The following is a 19,969-nucleotide window of genomic DNA, read 5'->3' on the forward strand; positions in this document are numbered from 1 at the left end:
GAGGAATTACTGTTTGAGGAATGACCAAGCAGGCTGGGAGACCTGAGCCTGGCAAAGAGATGTTTTGGGGAAGATATGGTACTCTACAAAGCCAGAGCTGGAGATAGAGGGAGGGTCAGGGTGGTGTCATGGTGCACGGACTGGGGCTGTGGCACGAGGCCAGGAGCTGGTGCTCAACAGGCAAAGCGAGGACCCAGGTCAGGCTGGGCACATGGAAGGTCTGCGTGGGTTAAGGAGAAACCTGGACAAGGGGCTGGAAGAGAATTCCATAGAGGGTTATTAGGTGGACAAACTGCATCAGCACCAGGAAAGCCCCTGAGCTGAATTTGGATGGAGGCTGGGAGAGCAGTGGGGAGCAGGGGGTGCTGTTTGCCCCATTATTGCTGTGCCTGAGTCCTCCTGTGGCTGGGGCTGGAGATCGCTGGGCTGCAGGAGCTTTCGCTTGGAGTAGAGGGCTGAACACTATGGGTGTATCCACATGAGCATCTGCAAGCAGGATGCATTTCTCCAAAGCTTCCAGGCTGGTCCCATCCCCTTGAGCCCTGCCTCCCAAAGGCTGCCAGCACGGAGCATCAGCTCAGGGCTGGGAAGGGGGTCGCTTTACCACCTGCCTCCAAGAACAACTTCATGCCTTTGCATCCATCACCAAGGATGGACGTGGACCAGGAGTGATCGCCCGTCAGTCTCAAATGAGTCTTTGTGGCTCTTTGACCTCTTTATTATGCTCTCTCATAAAAGCACAAACTCCATGCGGATGAGTCTCCCATCAAGGTTTTCTGCTGCTATGAGTTATTCCTCCCCTGTAGGCTGCAGCTATATAGTGAACCATATATGGCACTTATACAAGGCAGCAGCCCTGCGAGAGATAACATGTCATTATCTGGGTTATGAGCCTGTGCTTCTAATTAAACCACTTAAACCCGCGAGGCATCTGGGAGGGAGGAAGGTTTGGGCTGGGGCAGAGGCTGGTTCAGCTCATCACACCCATTGCTGTTCTCTTCAGGTTTTCTGCATGGATCAGGCCCTGCTTTGTCCACGGCGGGTGCTCAGATGCCATTGCAAACTGTTTGCTCAGCGCTGTGGCCTGGCAAAGCTCCCCGTGTCCCTCACCTGCAGCCTGGGGATGGTCAAGCCTCTGCGGTGGCTCCTAGATCCATCTCAATGCAGTCACTTTGGAGGAGCTGGATAAAATCCTTTACAAAAATAAAAATCCGCAAAAATACCCATCCCCTTGTGACTGCAGCAGCCGTTGTCCCCTCTTCAAGGCACTTCTTGCTTTGATCTGCCAGAGCTGTTGGGCACAACCCGGCTCTGCCTGCATGAAGTGGGGACGAAAGGACCATCTGCCGATGCCCCACATCTCCCCGCTCCCCCCAGCCTTTGATGGGATTTTTTTATCTGCATCAAAGGGACTTAGCTCAGACTCGACAGCCAGGCCAGAGCCTGTTCCCATGGTGTATGTGGTGATGCCACCTGTGGCCACCAGCTCTTTGGCCCCATCAAAGTCCTGGAGCAGCTTCACAATGAGGAGCCTTGACACGCTGTTACCCTCCTCTCCCTCCTTTAATCCCCAAACTTCCCAACAGGTTAAGGGCACTTGGTAGCTCTGGGGGCAGGGAGCAAGGAGAGTGAGAAAAACATTACTTTCAGGCCCATGTATTTTTGTCCCCCTTGCCCTCCTCCTTTACCTACCCCTTCCTCACCCCCAAAGTTCATTAATTCCCATCATCTGGTTCGTGTAAACGTCGTGGCGAGTGTTTGACAGAGCTGGATAAGGTTACACCCGTTTCAAAAAGGCCGAGGCTGGTTCCCAGCCGTTCCCTTTTATTGTTGTATAATTTGCCAACCCAAACAACGGGTTCCCACTCCAGACAAAGGTGCACATGTTGCTGTTACTGCTGGTCATACAAAGAGGAGAGGCTGTGTGCTACCGTACGGGTCCTTGGTGCAACGGCAGCCTGGGCCGAGGGAAATTTTGGTAAGAAAAATGTGATATATCAAATAATAAACCAGCAAGTGCTCTCAGCCCAAAGAGGAATTTGCTATTGCCTCTTCTCTCTGTGTTTCTTCTTCCTTCTTCATCTTCCTGCTGCCACCAGAAAGCAGAATCGAAGCCAAGCGGGTAATTCTGAAGCCAGTTGACCTCGTTGCTGCTGGCGGCTCCGTGATGTAATTAAAACACTTTATAACTTCAACAGTCTTTCCCAGGGCTTGTCAGCTTTTTGCTTTTAAGGAATATTTCTGAGATTGGATGATTTTGTGATCAGTCCCACGGAGGGTGGGGGCAGGACGGGTCTGGTGTGGTGGCCTTGGCAGCTGAGCGGGTGATGCTCTGGGTTTGTGTGTCCCAGAGCGCTGGAGAGCTCTTGCTCACGGTCTGGTGCTGGTGTGGGGCTGCAAGTGCGTGGTTTCCATCCTGCTCTGATCACCACTGTATGTTTTTCCTGCTTCCTGACAGCAACGTGCTGTCTCGGAGACTGGGAACAACTGGGAATCGCCTTGGCAGAGCGGGTGGGCTGGAAGGGAAAGCTGCCAGCAGTGGAGATGCCACCCCCGTCCTTCCCTGGGTGTCTACGGCTCTTTTTCAAGATACTAGATTTAGCTCGCTTGGCCTAAATTTAATTACTGTGGTGGGGGAGGAGAGGAGGAAGCAGGGGAATTTAAAATGAGAATGGGCTATGCAGGGTGGGAACAGCAATAAACCCTCCCGAAAAGTGTGTTTAAGGCAGCGAATGGACAGACTGTGGTTTGAAACAAGTCCTTTGGCGGGACCCTGAGCGGGACTGGGCTGGGATGGAGACAGGGGACCAAACCACCGCTGGGGACAGGGACAGGGCAGGAGAGCATCAGCATGGGAGGGGACAAGGTTTCAACCAGCCTCATCTTCTGCGTTTGTTTTCTTTACAGCTTTTCCAATCTGGTAACAGCGGGTTTATTTGCTTTCAAACCTGCAATTTAGAAATGCAGCAAAAGTCCTGACAAATTCATCACGTGCACCAAATTGTACCACATTCTGGCTCGTGCTGCCTGGGCTTGTTGTCACCTTGGGTTTCCAAACTCTGTCATGACTCTGGAGGCTAAAAATCGATCTCCTCCAGGGTGGGAGAAGAGCTTTTGTGCCTACTTTATCCATTTCTGTTCACCTTCTCACCGTAAGCTTTCAGTCTGATCTGTGTGGTTTCTGAGACGGCCTTTTGGGAGGATTTGGGGGCACTTTCCCCAGAAACAGTCAAGTTACCAAATTTGGTTTTCTGGGAAGAAATCACTTTTTGTTTTCTTGAAACACCAGGCAGGAATTTGGGTAGCAACTGTGCAGAAATAGGTGAGATGCTGTGCTTGGGCACGGCTGGGCGGCAAAGCAAATGGTTCTGGATTACAGGTCTGAACTTGGCATGGATGTGGCCGATGTCTAAAATAGTCCAAAACAGTTTGACTTGCTTTTTCTACCCTTCCTCCTATTTTCCTTGCTTATAAGGAACAGCTGTGTGGGGAAAGGCCTAGAAATACTTGCATGAAAGGCAATTCTTGCTGTATGTGCTGGCAGAGCTGCCACAGGGACTGCTGTGAGCGCTCCCTGCTCTGCATCTCATAGCTGCATCCCGACACTACAGCATTTTATCCTGATCGTATTAATTCTCCTCTTCTTTCCCCAATACTCTACTCCCAGCTTTCTGTCTCCTCTGGGAGAGTTTTGTCACCCTTGCAGAGGGAAACTGAAGCAGCTCAGGGGGTGTTCTGGAGCAGAGGGGTTTGAGACTGGAGGGTGCTATCGCTGCGGCATGGGATGCCCAGATTTTAACATTTACCAGTGGGACCTGAGCTCTTGAGCATGCTGGGGTGAGGAGAACATCTCCAAGTGATGCTGGGTGGCTCTTGGTAGGAATACAAGTGCCACAAAACCCTCCCCAGGAAGGGAAAATCATCATCCGCTTGGCTCTGGGACTCCTGTTTGGCACCTGAGCGTGCTGGGTCACAGCCTGACGGTGACCTCCGTGCGGTCAGACGGCCAGGTCTGGCATCTCCGCACCCCCTGGGCTGAGCCCCGCCGAGGGGCTTTGGGCTCCGCCAGACCCCGGGTTATCCCAGTGGGTGCTGGGGAATGGCAGGAGGTGCGTGGGGGCCCTGACAGACGTCGGATAAAGTCAGTAATGTGCTCTGTCCTACCTGCAGCAAATAGCACAGGTCGCGGGGGTCCCGCTGGCCCCCCCGGCCCCTCGCCGTTCCTCCTTGAGACGTGGCAGCAGATTAGCCCGGAGCCCCTCTGCGCAGACAAAAGCTGCCACAAAGGGCATTAGACATCGGGATTGGATTACCGTGTGGCCACCTGTCATCCCCACTTTGTAAATTTATCTCGCTCTGGGTCCGGTTTTCACATTGGAGAAATTTGCACTTAAAAACATACAAAATCAACCCCCCCAGTGCCTCTCCAAGCAGCAGCGTGGTGGAGTTCATTTTAGCATCCCTTCTTATTCCAGGCTTCAGAGCTGTGTGGGGCTGGGGATTAGGGCTGTTTGAATAAAGAGAGCCTTTATTACATTAGTCTAAGTGGTTAATAGGTAAAGTAGGCCAATCCATCTTTAGACTAAGCCTATCACTTCGCCTACGAAGGGTGCAGGATTCACGGAGGAAATATTCATTAAAGGAAAAGCTTTTCCTCTGTCCCACTTGACATGTTAATAGCTCGGGGTTAGGGGCTCTGCTCTCTGCCTGCGGAAAATTCATCGCTATGCTGGAAAATTCATCGCTGTGCTCACACAGCAGCTCCCTCCTCTCACCGGGACCCCAGAGCATCGCTGAGCCCTCACAGCGCTTTGCCGGGAGGGATGCTGGGAGTCTGATGCTTCTCATCCTCCTTTTGCTCTTTCACACCCAGAAATCAGGTGCCTTCCCAAGCAGGGATGCTCAGGGAAAGTTCAAATGAGAGGTGAAGGCAGCGCTTCGGTGCTGGGACTCTCTGCTGTGGGATGTTCTCAAGGCCAAAAGTATTCATGGGTTTGAAATGCTTAGACAGTTCACAATTGCTATGAAATGGGATGATTTGGATGCAGGTGCTGGCACCAGAGGTCTTTGAACTCCAGGTTGCCAGAAGGCAGGAGGAGAACAAGGCAGGAGTGACTGCTTGCCAAGCTTTTCATACTATCTTTATTTTCTACTACAGCATCCGCCACAGCCCTCAGTGGTGTCTCCTTCCAGCCCTGTCCCGACAAGTGCAGCAGCTTTAGTCCGAGCTCAGCTCCCTGTTTCCCACAGCCTGACTCCCTTTGTCATGTCCCTTTCCTCTCCCATGTGGACAGCGGTGGTAGCTGAACATCCGCCGTTCTTACCTTGCACCAAACAGCGCTGGCAGAAGCTGCCCAGGTGTCTAACGTGTCTTTGACGCTTCCAAGGACACAGAGGACTCCACAGCTGTCACGAGCTGTCCCCAGGCTCAGCTCTGCATGCCACATTGTGCTGAACATGGGGTTTCTGCTGTCACTTTTGCCCCAAGGGGTTGCATCCTGCCAGGGCATGGTGGCTCCAGCTCTTCTGACCATTTCAGCTCCTCTTTCCCCTCCCTCTGCAACAGCTCTCGTTTAGTGCAGCCCTTGCTGTCTCGCAGCCCCAGGAGCAGATGTGTTCAGATCTGGATCCTGGTCCTACTTCCACCAACATGTATGTCCAGCATGTTGTGTCAGAGCTGCCATGCTATACGTGTGCCAAGTTTTCCTTCTGCAGTTGTGGTTTGAATGGGAATAAAGGCTTCTTGGTGACTTTTCCACCAGTGTGAGTTCACACCAGCCACCGTACCAGTTCCTCCCGTCCCTGGGGCTCCGTTGTCTCCGGCTGCCAGCATGACGGATAGTGCCTCTGTGGGAGACTACGGAAACCATGAGAAAGCTCCTCACAACAGGCCCATGCAATAAAACTTTGCTTTCCTGGATGTGATGCTGTCAGAGGTTCAAACCACATCCGTGGGCCACAACATTTGGCGTCACTTGCTGCTGTCTAGCTTTTATGCAGCCACTTTCCAAACAAGACAGCGTCTGAGACAATCTCAAGGATCTTTTAGTTCTGGGCTATGCCTGGCACCTATCTGGGTATGATGAAGGAAGAGAGTGCTGGGCGTAGGGCCTGAAGGCTGGTTTTGGTGGATTCTGTTCTTGTTCTTTGGTTGAAGGCTCCATTTCTAGCTCTGTTCATCTTAGACCTGTGTTGACGGACCAGAGGGCAGGAGCAGTGTCAATGTGTGCCTAGTCTTGCTTCTCTTGCTGGGATTTCTGCACATAGCAAAAATTCAGGTCCTCTTCAAAAATAACAATTCTGGAGGGCTAGACCTTCAGAGAACTGAGTGTTCTCAGCTCTGTTGGACGTTGAATGTCCTCAGCCACAAATAAAGTGTGGGTTCGGGAGCTGACTGGTCTGCAAAGGGACTGACACCAGCCCGGTGGGTGCCTCTTAGATAGAGTTGCTCCTTGCTCTCTTCCACTTGCACGGTGCTTTCCTCTGTGTTTGTTGAAACACTAATTAGGAACTTGTGTTTCCCAACCAGATCAATTGACTCAGCACCTCCACCCCCAGCAATTCCTCCTGCTTCACAGCCCAGCCCTACCCAAGGCCTCTCTTGTGCAAGGAGTAAAATAATAAGCCTTGCATCATTCCCAGGAGGCTGATAAATACTGACTGTAGTAGTCTTGGAGAAGTCAGTCTTGAGGTGCAGAGCCCCGTACAGCAAGCGATCTGATGGACCTGACCTGAGCCAAAGGGCTTTGGTGTAGCAGGACCATCCTGAGCACATCTTGGGCAGCAGTCTCCTCCCCGAGCAGGTCCCAGGCTGTTAAGGACTTCATGGATTGAAACCAACCTCTTAAATCAAGATAGAAAGCAGTTGGTGGCCAGCGCAGGATGTAGAACTCAGATTTAATGTGGCTGTAAAAAGAGACATCACTTAATAAGCAGGCTGTCGAAACCCACATCAGCCCACGATAGATTTAAGAGTTGCTCGCTGAGTGTTATTGACTGGCTCTTTCTGTGAAGGTGTTACAGGTTTGTGGAGCTGGCCAGAAAGGTGAAGGATTAGTCAGAGTTCTATTTTGGTTACTGGTTTTTGGCACACACTGGCTCCTGACTTCCAGAAGCGCTCGTGCCCCAGGTGTCTGGTAGATGAGCATGATTTTTATCTGCATGTGAAACTCCATTTGCGTGGCCTTGAAACCGCAGCCCTAGGGGTTGTCACCACCCTTGGGCATGGCCGGAGGTTTCCACAAGGTGCTGTTCCACAGTCCAGCTTGTCCATCACCACATCTCCCACCATGGGTCTGTGGAGAAGGGGCTTTATGGTCAGACCCCAGCACACCTCACTGCAATTAGTGCAGAAGCTGATGGTGTAAAATACCAGGTACAGCGTGAGCTAGATAGTAGTTGCATAAATAGCTACTGACCAGCTTTCATGGGCACACGATGATTTTTGATTCAATCAGAGCTCTGATTCCTGGGGTCCTATTATTCGGCCTCAGAACAGATGGATCTTATTTTTTCCATTTGCTTCTTAACTGGGGCAACCATTGGCCTTAGCACAAATTATCAGTGGCATTTTTAATTGCAGAAGCCTGTGGTGGTCTTTGCTGTAGAAGGTAGGGAGGACATGGCCATTGGGGAGCAAACAGCCTCCGTGTGCAGTGCCGTTTGTCTGAGGGAAACGCTGTTTGAGGCTCGCAGGTCACACTGGCCGGTTATTGCTCTGTGCTGGGTGGATGCTTTGAAAACTTAATCAAGTTTTATGGCTTTAATTTAGTGGCTCACTCCCTTCTTGGCTTTTCTTTTTTTTGACGGTCTCAGAACCTAGAGCAAATTAGTCCCTTTGGGTTATAAAGGGAAAGAATTGGCAAATAGTCTAAAACATTTAGGCTTGCCTAGTGAATTATAGGAAAAAATCACTCTTCCTGCTTCATGCTGCTTCCATAATTTCTGCAAGCTCTCTAGTTTTTGCCCACGTGGTTAATTAGAAATAGCCAGGGAATGAGGTGGAATCGCTGAAGGCTTTAGGTTTCGAGGGTGTTTTGTGAGGGTGCGTCGTACCCGTGAGCTGAGGTTGTGTTCTCCGTGGTTGTACCTGTATCCTGACCCGCTGTGGCCTGTGTGACAGCAGAGGGGAGAGGTTGTCCCTTGGGTGCTGGGCTGGGAGGTGCTGAAGATGCCACCAGCAGCTCTTGATGCAGAGCGTAGCCGGGCTAATCCACTCATGGATAACTGGGAGATTACGCAGCTGGATTTCTAATACAGTGGCCTTTAATAATAAATCCCCTCCTAATCCCTAAATCAATGGAAAATAGATTTATCTATACGAGCTGAATGGCCTGTGTAGGCATTTTACGGAGAAGAATTCTTGTATATCTATGTGTGAACATCTATCTATATATATATGGATATGCATATTTTTGTTCCTGCTGTTCTGACCTGTGTGTCTGTGTTTTGTCATCAGAGACCTCATGCCCAGGACCCTGGAGGGGCAGATCACCATGGAGAAGACCCCCAGCTACTTTGTCACCAAGGAGGCCCCAGCCCGCATCTCCTCCATGTCCAAGGGCACAAAGCTCATCGTGGTGGTGCGGGACCCCGTCACCAGAGCCATCTCGGACTATACCCAGACGCTCTCCAAGAAGCCCGATATCCCCACCTTTGAGAGCCTGACCTTCAAAAACAGGACTACGGGCCTGATCGACACCTCGTGGAGCGCCATCCAGATCGGCATCTACGCCAAGCACCTGGAGAACTGGCTCCTCTACTTCCCCATCGGGCAGATCCTCTTCGTCAGCGGGGAGAGGCTGATCAGCGACCCCGCGGGGGAGCTGGGCCGGGTCCAGGACTTTCTGGGCCTCAAGAGGATCATCACCGACAAACACTTCTACTTCAACAAAACCAAGGGCTTCCCCTGCCTGAAGAAGGCAGAAGGCAGCAGCAAACCCCACTGCCTGGGGAAGACGAAAGGCAGGACCCACCCCGACATAGACCAGGAGGTGGTGCAGAGACTGCGGGACTTCTACCGGCCTTTCAACATGAAGTTCTACCAGATGACGGGGCAGGACTTCGGCTGGGACTGAAGCTGGTGTGGGAAAGTCCCCTGTAATTACTTGCCCAGCACGGTTTGCATATATAAAGAGATATATATGTATGTAAAATGTACAGAAATCTATTTTATAATAATTTATTTTTAATTCCTAAGCAATTAATTCACTAAGCTGCCTAACCGCACTGGCTAGAACGGTAGCCTGTAACCTGTTTAACATTCCACGGTGTTTAATTCTAATGTCTCTCCTTTATTTTTTTTCCCCCTCCTTCTATTTTCTCCTCTTATTGGTTTGGTTTGTAACAGATGGTGCTTCCATTTTTCCTAAAACAAAATTTGTATTTAAAACAAAAACAAAAAAAAAGCGAGGGTGGCAAGGGAGGGTTGGGGAGGGAAAGCACAAGTTTATTTTTGTTACGGGTATCTGGCCTTTATAAACACTTGCTTTCCCTATTCCGGTGTCCCAGTCTCTGCTCCGCTGTTGTGCTCCCTCGTCCCACAGCCTTGCAGTGAGTCCCGCAGCCCCGGGGGGTTTCTCTGGGGCGGGTAGGGGGAGGTTGGGCATCTCCCTACAACCCACATACCTCTGCTGAGCAGCAGCGTGTTTTACCAGCGCAGGGAACCCCAAGCCATAGAGCTCGTGCTCTCAGCTCTGCCGCAGGGGAACGTGCTGGTTTTCCAGCGGAGAAGCCGCAGAGCCTGTTGCATGGGCAGAGCTGGCTCCTCAGTGTGCTTTTCCTTCTTGCCTTTTGTCAAGGAGGCTTTTTCCCATGGTCCCTCTATGCATTTTAAATCCTTACTGCAGGACAAATGTGAAAATACGTGTATCTGTATGTGACACGCTGGGTGCTGGTCTGAATGACTCGCGGGATGCTTTGCTCTGTGGGTGCCGGTGGCTGCGCTGGCAGCGTGGGGAGCAGCACCCACCCCCCAAAAGGCCAGCAGAGCCAGGGAGCCATGTGAAAAGCCCAGGTCTCTGCTTGGTGGCCTCCCCAGCGTGGAGGGTGTCCCAGGACACAGCACAGGCAGTGCTGCCTCCAGCCCCGCAGCCCCCAGTGCACGGGACTGGGGAACATCAGCCTTGACCCTCTTGACTCCCATGACTTTTTGGTCCAACACCCCCTCCATGGTCTATCCCAAGGAGCAGCGTTTGCCTAGAGCCAGGAAGAAATGCTGCTTTGCCAAGGAGGATGAATGTGTATTAAAGCAGGGGGGAGTCTGGGCTGTGCTTGGGCTGGGCTGTTGCCCTGGGTGGGTGTGGGGGGCAGCCAGGCAGGACAGGGAGCTGCGAGCTCTTATCCATCAACCCAGGTACAATAGCCTGGAGATCCTTCACCTCATGCTTTGGGGCATTAGGACAAGTTGGCGGGGCTCTCCTGAGAGCTCTAGCCATGTTCTGTGTGCTCAGGAGGTTTTGATAAATACCACGTGTGTCCGATGCCTTATCTTTACTGTCTTTAGTGTTGGAGGTTGTGCTAGCTCAACTGGAACATTTTCAGAGCAAGGTGGTAGCAGAAGTGATTTGCTCGTTGAATTTTGAACAGAAGAAGGGCTATATTGTCTTTGGGCAACAAAAACCCATGCTCCTTTTGCCTGCAGGCACTGAAATGATGTACTACACCGAGTGTGGATCTTGCTGGATAAATCTGATGGTACTGTGTGAGTACTTGCATAAAGCAGGTGGTATAAGTAAAATGCAAAAACAGTAAATGCACCAACAGGCAGAGCGTATGTGAGTTGAGTTAATGCTCTATTTTCATATGCATTGCCTATGTAAATGCGTGCCTGCACCTCTCCCCAGTCCCCCATAGCAAACCAGCTTTGGGCACCACATTGCTGAGCCATGCCCAGCTGTGGTGGGGTACATGCAGTGGCATTTCCCAGATGTTTCTTTTACTTTCACAGCTGCCTTGCTTCTTTCCTGCCCCTTATAGCTCCCTGCTGTGACTGTTTGGTGATAAAAAGGCTTTTTGGAGCCTGGGCTGCTCTCCCTGGGGCTTGATCTGGCCCTGCTCAGGTGGATATAAGAAAGAGCAGACCCACTGCTGGGTCTGCTGCAGGGATCTGCAGGTGAAGTGCCACCCTTCAGCACTTTGAACCTAAGGGCTCTTGGCTTGGCTCAGCAGTGTCTCATCTCCAAAGGGATTTAGGGACCCTCACCCCGTCAGTGCCAGTGAGGTGTGTGTGGGTTCATACGTGGGGTGCAGCACGCTGGGGTGTCCTTGAGGAAAGGGAGATGCTGAGCATAACATCAGGACTGAGCTGCTGTGAGCAGGATGCAAATCTCCCTTGGGGGTTTACCTTCAACCACATCTTCCTACAAAAAGGGAAAGCTGACCGAATCCTCTCCTTTTAGCCCTAAGCCATTTCTAGCAATGAAGCAACGATTCACATTGAAGCATCCCCCTTCCAGAGGTCACAGCTGGGAGTGCGGGTGGGTGGCACAGGTTGACAGACGTCACCCACCCCCCATTCTGCAAAACGCAGCTGCAAACCTCGAGTGGTGGTTGGATCTTCATGTTTGGGGTCTTTGGTTTTTGCTCCAGCCAGATCCCTGGCTCTGTTCTGTGACAAATGCCTGAGCGTGTCTGCTCCATCCCAAACCCGCTGCTGTTGGGAAGGGGCTGAGGGGTGGGAGGGAGAGGAAGATACTTCCTGGTGGAAAAGATTTTTCTCAAAAACATCAGTCTTCCTACTAGCCAGCTTATGCAACGTATGGAAAGAAGCTCATCCTCTACACTTGGCCTTTGAGCAAGCTCCAGCCACCATGGTGCCGCTTCCCCAGGCGGTTTCACCAGCTGAGTCCGTCTGCAGTGAAACCCTCTGGATCCACCACCTTGTGTTGCTCCCATCCCTGCGGTTCCCTTCAGAACTGCTTGTGAGTGCCGGAAGATTTCACATCCCCTACGTCTTCCTTCTGGGAAACAAGTTTTTAATATCCCAATGCCTTCCTCAGCTGTACAGCAGAGCGTGGGCTTAATTTGTATAATCAAGCCCTGCTGCAAAATGCTCTCATGAAGCAATCTTGTTGGAGAGCAGAAATACAGAGAGTGAGTAATAACTCTTCTAACCTTAAGCAAATTGTTAGCCCTGGCTCAATATCCCTCTTAATGAAGTCTGCACTAGACTTAATCCAAAGGCCTTACCTAACATGACTATGAAGGTGAATTCCCCGTGGTGTATATCTGGTTGCTAATACTGGAATCAGTGTTATTGTCATCATTTAAAACAACACCTTTTTTTTGAAGTTAGCCTTGGAGCTGTGACTAGAAGTTTTGGGTTGTTCTTTTTCTGCCCTCACATTGTAACATTAATTTATGGCTGAGTTTCATTCAGTCCTGTATTCAGCAGTGCAGTACAGGTATTAGTGATGTGTTTTCTGTAATGTGGTACTATAGGGTAGCCGATTTGTAAGAAAAAGAACAAAATGGAAGGAAACACACAGAAAAAAAAAACACGAAAAAGAAAATCTGATAAAAAAATGTAAATCGAGTATTTTGTGGTATGTACAACACAAATTAATTTTACACAGAGATGTTTCTAGGAAAATACAATTCTGATAATTCATACTATTTGTATGAACAAATAAAAGCTCTATTTTACCAAGCGATGGACATGGTTGTATTCATTGAACGCTGCGGAGGTGGAGGTGACTCCCCAGGTGGGTTCGGTGGTGCTGCCCCCGACACTTGCACATCCACCCCATTGATGTCCGCGCCGCTGCGCCGGCCCCACGGCAAAGCCCAGAACCTCCTGCTGGAGCCAGCAGGCAGGATGCTGGAGGACAAATTCAGCCCTTTACAGCTGGTGCTGAGGAACCTTTCCAGTCCAAGTTTCTTTCCAAAAGTGGTGCGCTTATGGTGGTGATGCCGCTCCCAACCTTTGGGGCCAGCGGTTGCTTTTGCTCCCTACACACTCAGCACTTTTAAGGTATAAAAATTCATTATCATTAAATTCAGAAGAGTCCCACGCCAGTGCTCTACAAAGCAGCACCTAAAGAGCATTACAGATTTATATAAAGCAGCGATTGCCACTTAACTAAACTGAATTACAATAATTTAATTTTTCTTAGCAAGTTTGGCATCAGGTGCAGGGTAATTGATGGGAGTGGGATTGCTCACTTTTCAGAGACCTTCGAGAAAAGGAGTAAGAAGTAAGTACAAGATTTAATATAGCGATTTAGGAAGAGTTCAACCTGGAAACCTCTAGCTTGTCAGGATTGGGATTAGCTGCTCCCACACTCTGGCAATGCTCAAACTCCACAGGGGCCTCATTTTTAAAATATATATACATAGATTTTACTTTAAAATTCCCATGTAGCTTTTGAGTGGCCCAGCTGGATGTGCTGAGAGCTGACCTCAGCTGGATGGAGTTGAACAACTTGTTACCTTGTTCTCACTTCACCTTGATTGCATTCAAAACCAGGTGCTCCTCTACCGATGCCCCAGCAGATGTCAACCCTGGGGGCACCTCAGGCCTGAGTTCAACTCAGGGAATGCTGTCCCTCATTCTCATATTTTATACGAACTACTCAATTGTCAGGAGGTAAGAATGTGGGTGCTTTTCCTTCACAGAGGGATGGGTATTGCAGAGAAAAAGGAAGGTCCCTGCGAAAGGGGGTTCAGCCTCCACACTGTCCTTTGCATCTCTCTGTTGGATCTTCCCATTTGTGGGGAGTATTTCTCCACTTGGTTTGGGCTGAGCCCCGTTCTCAGATGCTGTTTTGGCAAGAGCAATTGGAAGATAAGAGTAAAAGCATCTGTGTGGTTACAGAATTGTATCTTGAATACGGAGAAGTGTTTGCTCTGAAGTAGGTGGCCTGAAGGGTGTTTTGGTAGCCCTGAGGACTCCAGCTAGAGGAGGAAGCTCTTGAAGAAGGAGAATGGTTTGATGAAGGGGTAGGTGAGGCTGAGGCAGCTGTTGAAAGGTTGCTGCTAATGATGTTTATAACTAAAGTAGACTTACTTCTTCTCTAGGTTGGTGGAAGAAAGGTGATGAGCTCATCTAAAAACCAACCAGGTCTCTGGGTTGTGCAGACCAATGTGGCATTTCTAGTGAAGATGCTTGGGGTCCAATGCTAAGAAAACATTGCAGAAGGGTGTCACCTTGCAAGGATGCAGATACCTGGGATGGGCAAGCAGGGAGCAATTCATCTGGAAGTGAAGGGGCTGCCTCTGTGAGCATCTCCACGTGGCACCTGGAGAGTGTGGAGACCTCTTTGAGGAGGGTGAGGGAAGGTTAAAATGAGGGAGGAAAGAGCTGGTGTAGCCTGTAAGCACTTGGGGAAGGTCTGGGCAGGATCTGCGAAGGCAAAAAGGTGTTGGTAAAGCTTCAAGTTGAGTCCATGCCATTGAAGAAGTTGGTGTATTTGGTAAGTAGCTCCATGTTTATTGGGGTTTGGACCAAACATTGCATTTAAAACAACCTTGAAGCTTGAAAGTTTTACCTGGGGCCTGGTTTCAGGAAGAAAACATCATTATATGATTTTTTTAAAAATTATTATTATTATTTTTTTCCCTTGGGACTGCTATACAGATGGCTGAGAGTGGGACTGTCAGCAGCACAAAGTTCCCTAACTACCAGAATAATGCAACACAAAGTGATTTGCTTCTTTTCCTGAGGTTTTTTGTTGTTGTGACTTTTCCTCCCATTCGAAAGTCTTACTTAGCCACTAGATCTGTCTGTCCATAGCTTTATTTAAAGCTAAACTTTATTATCCTCTAATTTCTCTCTGTGGTTAAGAACCATGGTGTTAACTCTTTTCCTAATGCATATATTTTAAAAAGTAATAATACTGACTAATTAGTTATAAATCATTCAAATATTTCTCTGTGAGGTAAGTGTTCAGCACCTGGTTTAATGGCTTCTTTATTGGAGGGAGGAATTCCTGTGTCAAATGTTAGTGTTGGTACCTTCAGCTGGGGTAAAACCTCATGACTATCGCAACTCATCAGATCTGCCCGCTAATCAGGATTTCCCCTATTTGTAGATAATAATTAGTTCCATTAAAACACCCATTCCAAGTCATTGTAGAGTCCTACGCCCCAGTTCACTGAGAGGGACCAACTGGTGCTGAAGACATAGTAGGTTGGCTAATCTTACTGTTTCTAAACTCTCCTCACTAAATGGTTTTCTCTGTTCACTGCTGCTTTCTCTGATTTTCCAGCAGACCAGGATTCAGTTCTGCAGGTTCTTTAGATCTCAAATCCTGCCTTCACAGTTCCCATCTCCCTCTGGGGGCTTACAAATAGGATTGCAAGAACCATCCGCTGTCACTACAACAGTTCAGTTACAAACTGAAGAGCATCCTCCAGGAATATTATTTGCAACTATTTATACAGTCAGCTATAATTGTGAGACTTAATTCATGCTCATTAAGTCCTCTGAGGTGCTCGATGGGAATCACTGCTGCAGCGCTGAGTATTACTGGTTATTCAAGCTGCTCGCAGCAATGAAGGCATCACCATTTGTCTTGGCTTGAACTTTTCCCCATCCCACCAGGAGCTAGTGGGGAGGACGCTGGTACCAGCTGTCTTCAGGAACAAAGCTGGATCCAGATATTGAGCTCTTGCTAGAAATTATGTGCTGTGTAGCGACCAAAATCCCCCCCCCCCAAAAAAAGGAATGAAGTCTTGAAATAATATGCTCAAAAAAATGGCTTGGCAGAGAAGATGCAACTGGCTGCTTTGACATCTAGGTTATTTAGCTGGGAATTTATGTGTCCAAAGCTTAAATGCTTCACCAAAGAACATTTAAGAAAGCACCATGTTTCCAACTAATTAAGTCATGTCAGCCAAATATAATTTATTTCTCACCATCACTCATGTCTACAGCAAAATTATCTCACTTTTGATTTCTAATGACTTTCTCTTTCTCATTAATCTGTCCATGAATTATTTTTATATAACTTTTTGGCATTGAAGCAAAGAATTTTTTTCTCTTTTTAATAAGGAGAGCATCCCTAGATAATTCTGCATCATCCTTGAAAGGGGGTGGGGAGACTAACTTGGGTTTTATGGCACAGCCCTCGCCTTCCTTCCCAGGAACCATGGTGGGCTCTACCCCAGGTCTTTCTCAGGACCTCAGCTTGTCCTTTCTCCCTCAGGCCTCCCCTGTCCTTTCCTCTAGTAGCAGTTGGGTATATGCGTTCTGGTTTGGACTTTCAGTTGAACAAATTAAAAAAAAAATAATAATAAAAAAGCTTTTTTTTCTGCAGATCTCAGGGAATTCTGTCAGGTGTTTTTCATAGAATATCACTGGCTTTTCTGTTTCTCACAGCATCCCTGGTTCTTCTCATAGACACAGGTTGTCACAGAGCTTTTAAATTAGTCTGCTCCGCCTTTCATCTTTGGCTCTGTCCCAGGCACTTGTGTGTCCTGGCTATTGGATGCCTGGGTCTTCCTGCTTTACCGATTGGCTTCATGTCTTGGTTTTTGCTGATGGTTTGTTATCTGAAGTTCACCTTGTTTCCAAGCCCCTGGAGCAAGTTCTAGGGATGCTCCCATGCAGGACTGGATCAGACATGCAGTTTCCATCCACTATCCCGTCTCTGACCCAAGGCAGCTCCAAGAACATAAGGAACTGGAGAAGAAACGTTTTCTGCTGCTTTTAGGTGAAGAGGGGTGAATCTGTGGTTTTGAAGTCCACACTCTGCCTGGGTTTTCTTTAGCAGTGCATCTGAGTCTTCTCCAGTCAAGACAGACCTTGAACATGACCTGAAGAGATGAGCAAATACTCCTTCTTAGGAAACTTCCAGTCCGAGCTGCAGATCAAAGAAACTTGAGTAACTGAGGACAGCATCCAAGTATTGGGTGCTTTGCATATATTGGCCTGAACTTCTGAAAAAACCCTTTGTTTCCGAGCACTGCAGAAGTGCAGCCTGCTACCTGCGGTCACCGAGAGCCATCCCACTGCATCTCCCCTGGGAGGAACTGCCGTTTCCAGCCAGCCTGGGTTGCTGTGAGGGACCCGGGTTGGCAGACGGCTCAAGCTGCTCCAACATCTCCCCGGGGAAAGCAGGAGGGAGCTCGCAGCCAGAAATGCCGGCAGGGAAATGCCAGAGCCTCGGCTGGCAGACATTCGCTGCCTTCAAAGGGTGCGCTGGGGAGGGAGCTGTGGGCAGCAAACATACCCCTGGAGGGTGATATGGAAAATGGGTGAGGTAGGACTGTACAGGGATACCTCAACTATTGCCTTTCTGTGTACTTTATGTGCTGGGGTTGCTTGGAGGTTCTTTACATGCAGGAGTATTTCTGAAAGCCAGTGGGTTGTGCCTGCTGAAACAATAAATGCATAAATTAAGTTGGATATGGTTGACTAGCCACAGCTCTTGAAACTCTAACCAAGAGAGAAATTGCACTGCTGGGTAGTTTGGGATAAGTCACCTACAGCTCAGTGTTTCCCTAGTTCTTCACCAACAGGGGAATATGGTTACAGCTGTCTTGGATTGACCATGTTCTTCCTCTCTTACCTGTGTGCTCTTGAATGGCTCCAGAGCTGAGATTGACTATTATTCCATCTACCTTGACCTGGCCACAGATGTATGAAGTGATGCAGTTGTACAAGAAATCCAGTTGGCTGTCAATCCTTGGGAAATTCATGTACCATGTGTTGGGTTTGTGTTATTCATCCCTGGGGGGGTAACAGTACAGGGATCTCATTACATTTCCTTTGTGTATATTTGCTTTATATTGCTTTGTTTGAAAGCATGCTTGGCAACTCAGTTGTTTGAGTATTGTGCTGGAAAATACACAATATTTATGTATCAACAGGGAATGACAAGTCTCCAGACAATCAGGTTGTGATTCAAATGGTATAGTGGTACGGGGGATGCAGGGTGAGGGGGGTTGTACTTTTCAAAATAAACTTGGGCTCTTGGCATTCATTTTCCTATGGAAAGCAGATGAGATCTCAGTTCCTATGAGTTCTAGCTTCAAAATACACAAGCAATTTGCTTGCAATGGCACTGCTGGCAGTGAGATGCCTAACTGGGATCTGGGCTTCAGGGCCAATTGCTTCTGAACATGTTACCTCAGGTTCTTGGGAAGTTTCCCTGGCTCTTCACAGCTCCACAACCCTGCTAGGAGGTCGTCTAAAAAGCAGAAACCAACTCCTGTGCTTTGGAAGGCTTGGTTTATGTTCCTGGATTGTTTGGGTGGGGTTTATTTTTGGCAAGATGCTTATCCTTCCTGCACACCTCTGGTGTGTTTCCATCCCACAGCAGAGCTCCTGGTTCTGCCTTAGCTTACCGTGATGGTGTGGTCAGTTCTGGTGCAGCACTGGGATGCTGTAGCTCGATGCCTGTGATCCCTCTTGCTGTTCACCACCTTCACTCTCCTGTTTAGAAGTATAAATAATGATGTATTGGGGAATAAACAGTAAGTTCAGGAAGATCATCTTCATCAGGAAAGATTGACTCATCCTTGGCAAGGGCAAGTTGGCACAGCCCTGTCGACTTCAAGGGAGCTGAATTGATTAATGTCAGCAATGTGGCTGGCCCTGTTTCTCCAGATGGTCTGGCAAATGCCTGCAGATACCGAATCCTATCTGGGTAAATTTATGAATATCTGTGGGCTAAAGACAGGGTTACAAGGGTTCCTATGACCAGCTCCAGGCATGGCTCGACACAGGGCAATAAACAGCCTCAGCCTGCTCACCGAGGCATCAAATGCCGCCAGGGACACCCCAACTCAGACATGGACAAAGCTGTTGCAGCCGCTGCTGAAGGTGAATTTATCGCGTGATCGCAGCTTGCTGCTTCTCGTTGCGTGTGTGTGACATAAACATCTATTATCTTCGTTTGTGAAATTTCGCTGCGGCTCACCTCGGGGCAGACACTTCCGAGAGCTCAATTACAGGCAGTTAGTTGCTTGACAACACTTCTGGCAGGTGCTGGCAGAGTGCAGGCACTGTGTCCCTGTCAGACAGCAGATCTCTCTGTTTATTAGTTACAGTCATCAAGCCGTGCCTGAAGTCACCTGGGAAGCCACTGGGTTTCTCAAGAAGGAAAAAAAAAAGGATGCAGACTTGAGCATGAGGTCATTGTGGCTGTTACAGGCAGTCCCCAGGGGACTTTGGCTACACTGGGGTGGAAGGGCAGCATCCCCATGTAATGCTCAGCCCTTGTCCCCAAGGTTGTGATGTTCAGACATAAGAAGCTTCATCCCTGCACCACAAATGCAAAGGGGTGAAGTGATTTGCTGAAGGATGTGCAGAAAGCCTGTGTCAGAGCTTGCAGTCAAAGGTGGGTTCCTGGCCCCCCACCTGCAGTCCTTGCTTTGCAGCATTGAAGCAGATACAAATCCCACATGAAGACTGGACTTCTGCTCTTCTGACAGATCAGAGAGCAGAAAGTGACCCAGTGTTGGAGACACCAGCTGAAACAGTCCTTCTGGTGCCTGAGGAGATGGTCCCTGCTGCCCCACACCTTGGTGTCTCCCTACCTGGTGGGTGCCTATGGAGAGGAAGCATCTCTGGAGGTTTACAGCATCTAAATGATGCCTTTTGAGGCAGCCCTCTAGCAACCTCCTGCTCTGCTGACTGATGCAAGGAGCATAGGAAGGGGCTAAGAGTCTCCTGATAGTGATCTGTGATCTTCTAAAGTTTTACTTATTTAAAGAGACTTTCATTCCCCTTCTAAAAGGCAGTGGAAGGACTCTGCACGGCCAAATGGCAGCTCCAGTGATCAATCAGTTCCTCCTAACAACCACCATCCTGCAGCAGTGAAGAGTCACGATCAGTCACTACCTATTATTATTACATGATGAAATTGTAATTGTGGGAGGTAAACACTGCATTACACTTGTACATCTGTCATCCCGGAGCTACACGCTCAGGTAGCACCTTGCAGTCAAGTTCGGCAAAGTCCTTAATGAAGGTCTATTAGTCACAATATATCTCCTGCCCAACTTGTATCCTTAGTCCTAA

General features: G+C 49.0%; 1 protein-coding gene across 1 annotated transcript in view; it reads left to right on the forward strand.

Moving 5' to 3' along the window:
• The window catches only part of LOC309446885 (heparan sulfate glucosamine 3-O-sulfotransferase 3B1-like), a 38,560-nt gene extending 29,148 nt beyond the window's left edge, over positions 1 to 9,412 (forward strand). Inside the window, exon 3 of the mRNA XM_082067068.1 lies at positions 8,459 to 9,412. Within this exon, the coding sequence (XP_081923194.1) occupies positions 8,459 to 9,077 (619 nt within the window). The 3' untranslated portion in view covers positions 9,078 to 9,412. The remainder of the gene's footprint in view (positions 1 to 8,458) is intronic.
• Positions 9,413 to 19,969: the final 10,557 nt, after the last annotated feature.

The sequence above is a fragment of the Streptopelia decaocto genome (genome assembly GCF_964273445.1).
Source record: "Streptopelia decaocto genome assembly, chromosome: 16".
Taxonomy (NCBI): Eukaryota; Metazoa; Chordata; class Aves; order Columbiformes; family Columbidae; genus Streptopelia; species Streptopelia decaocto.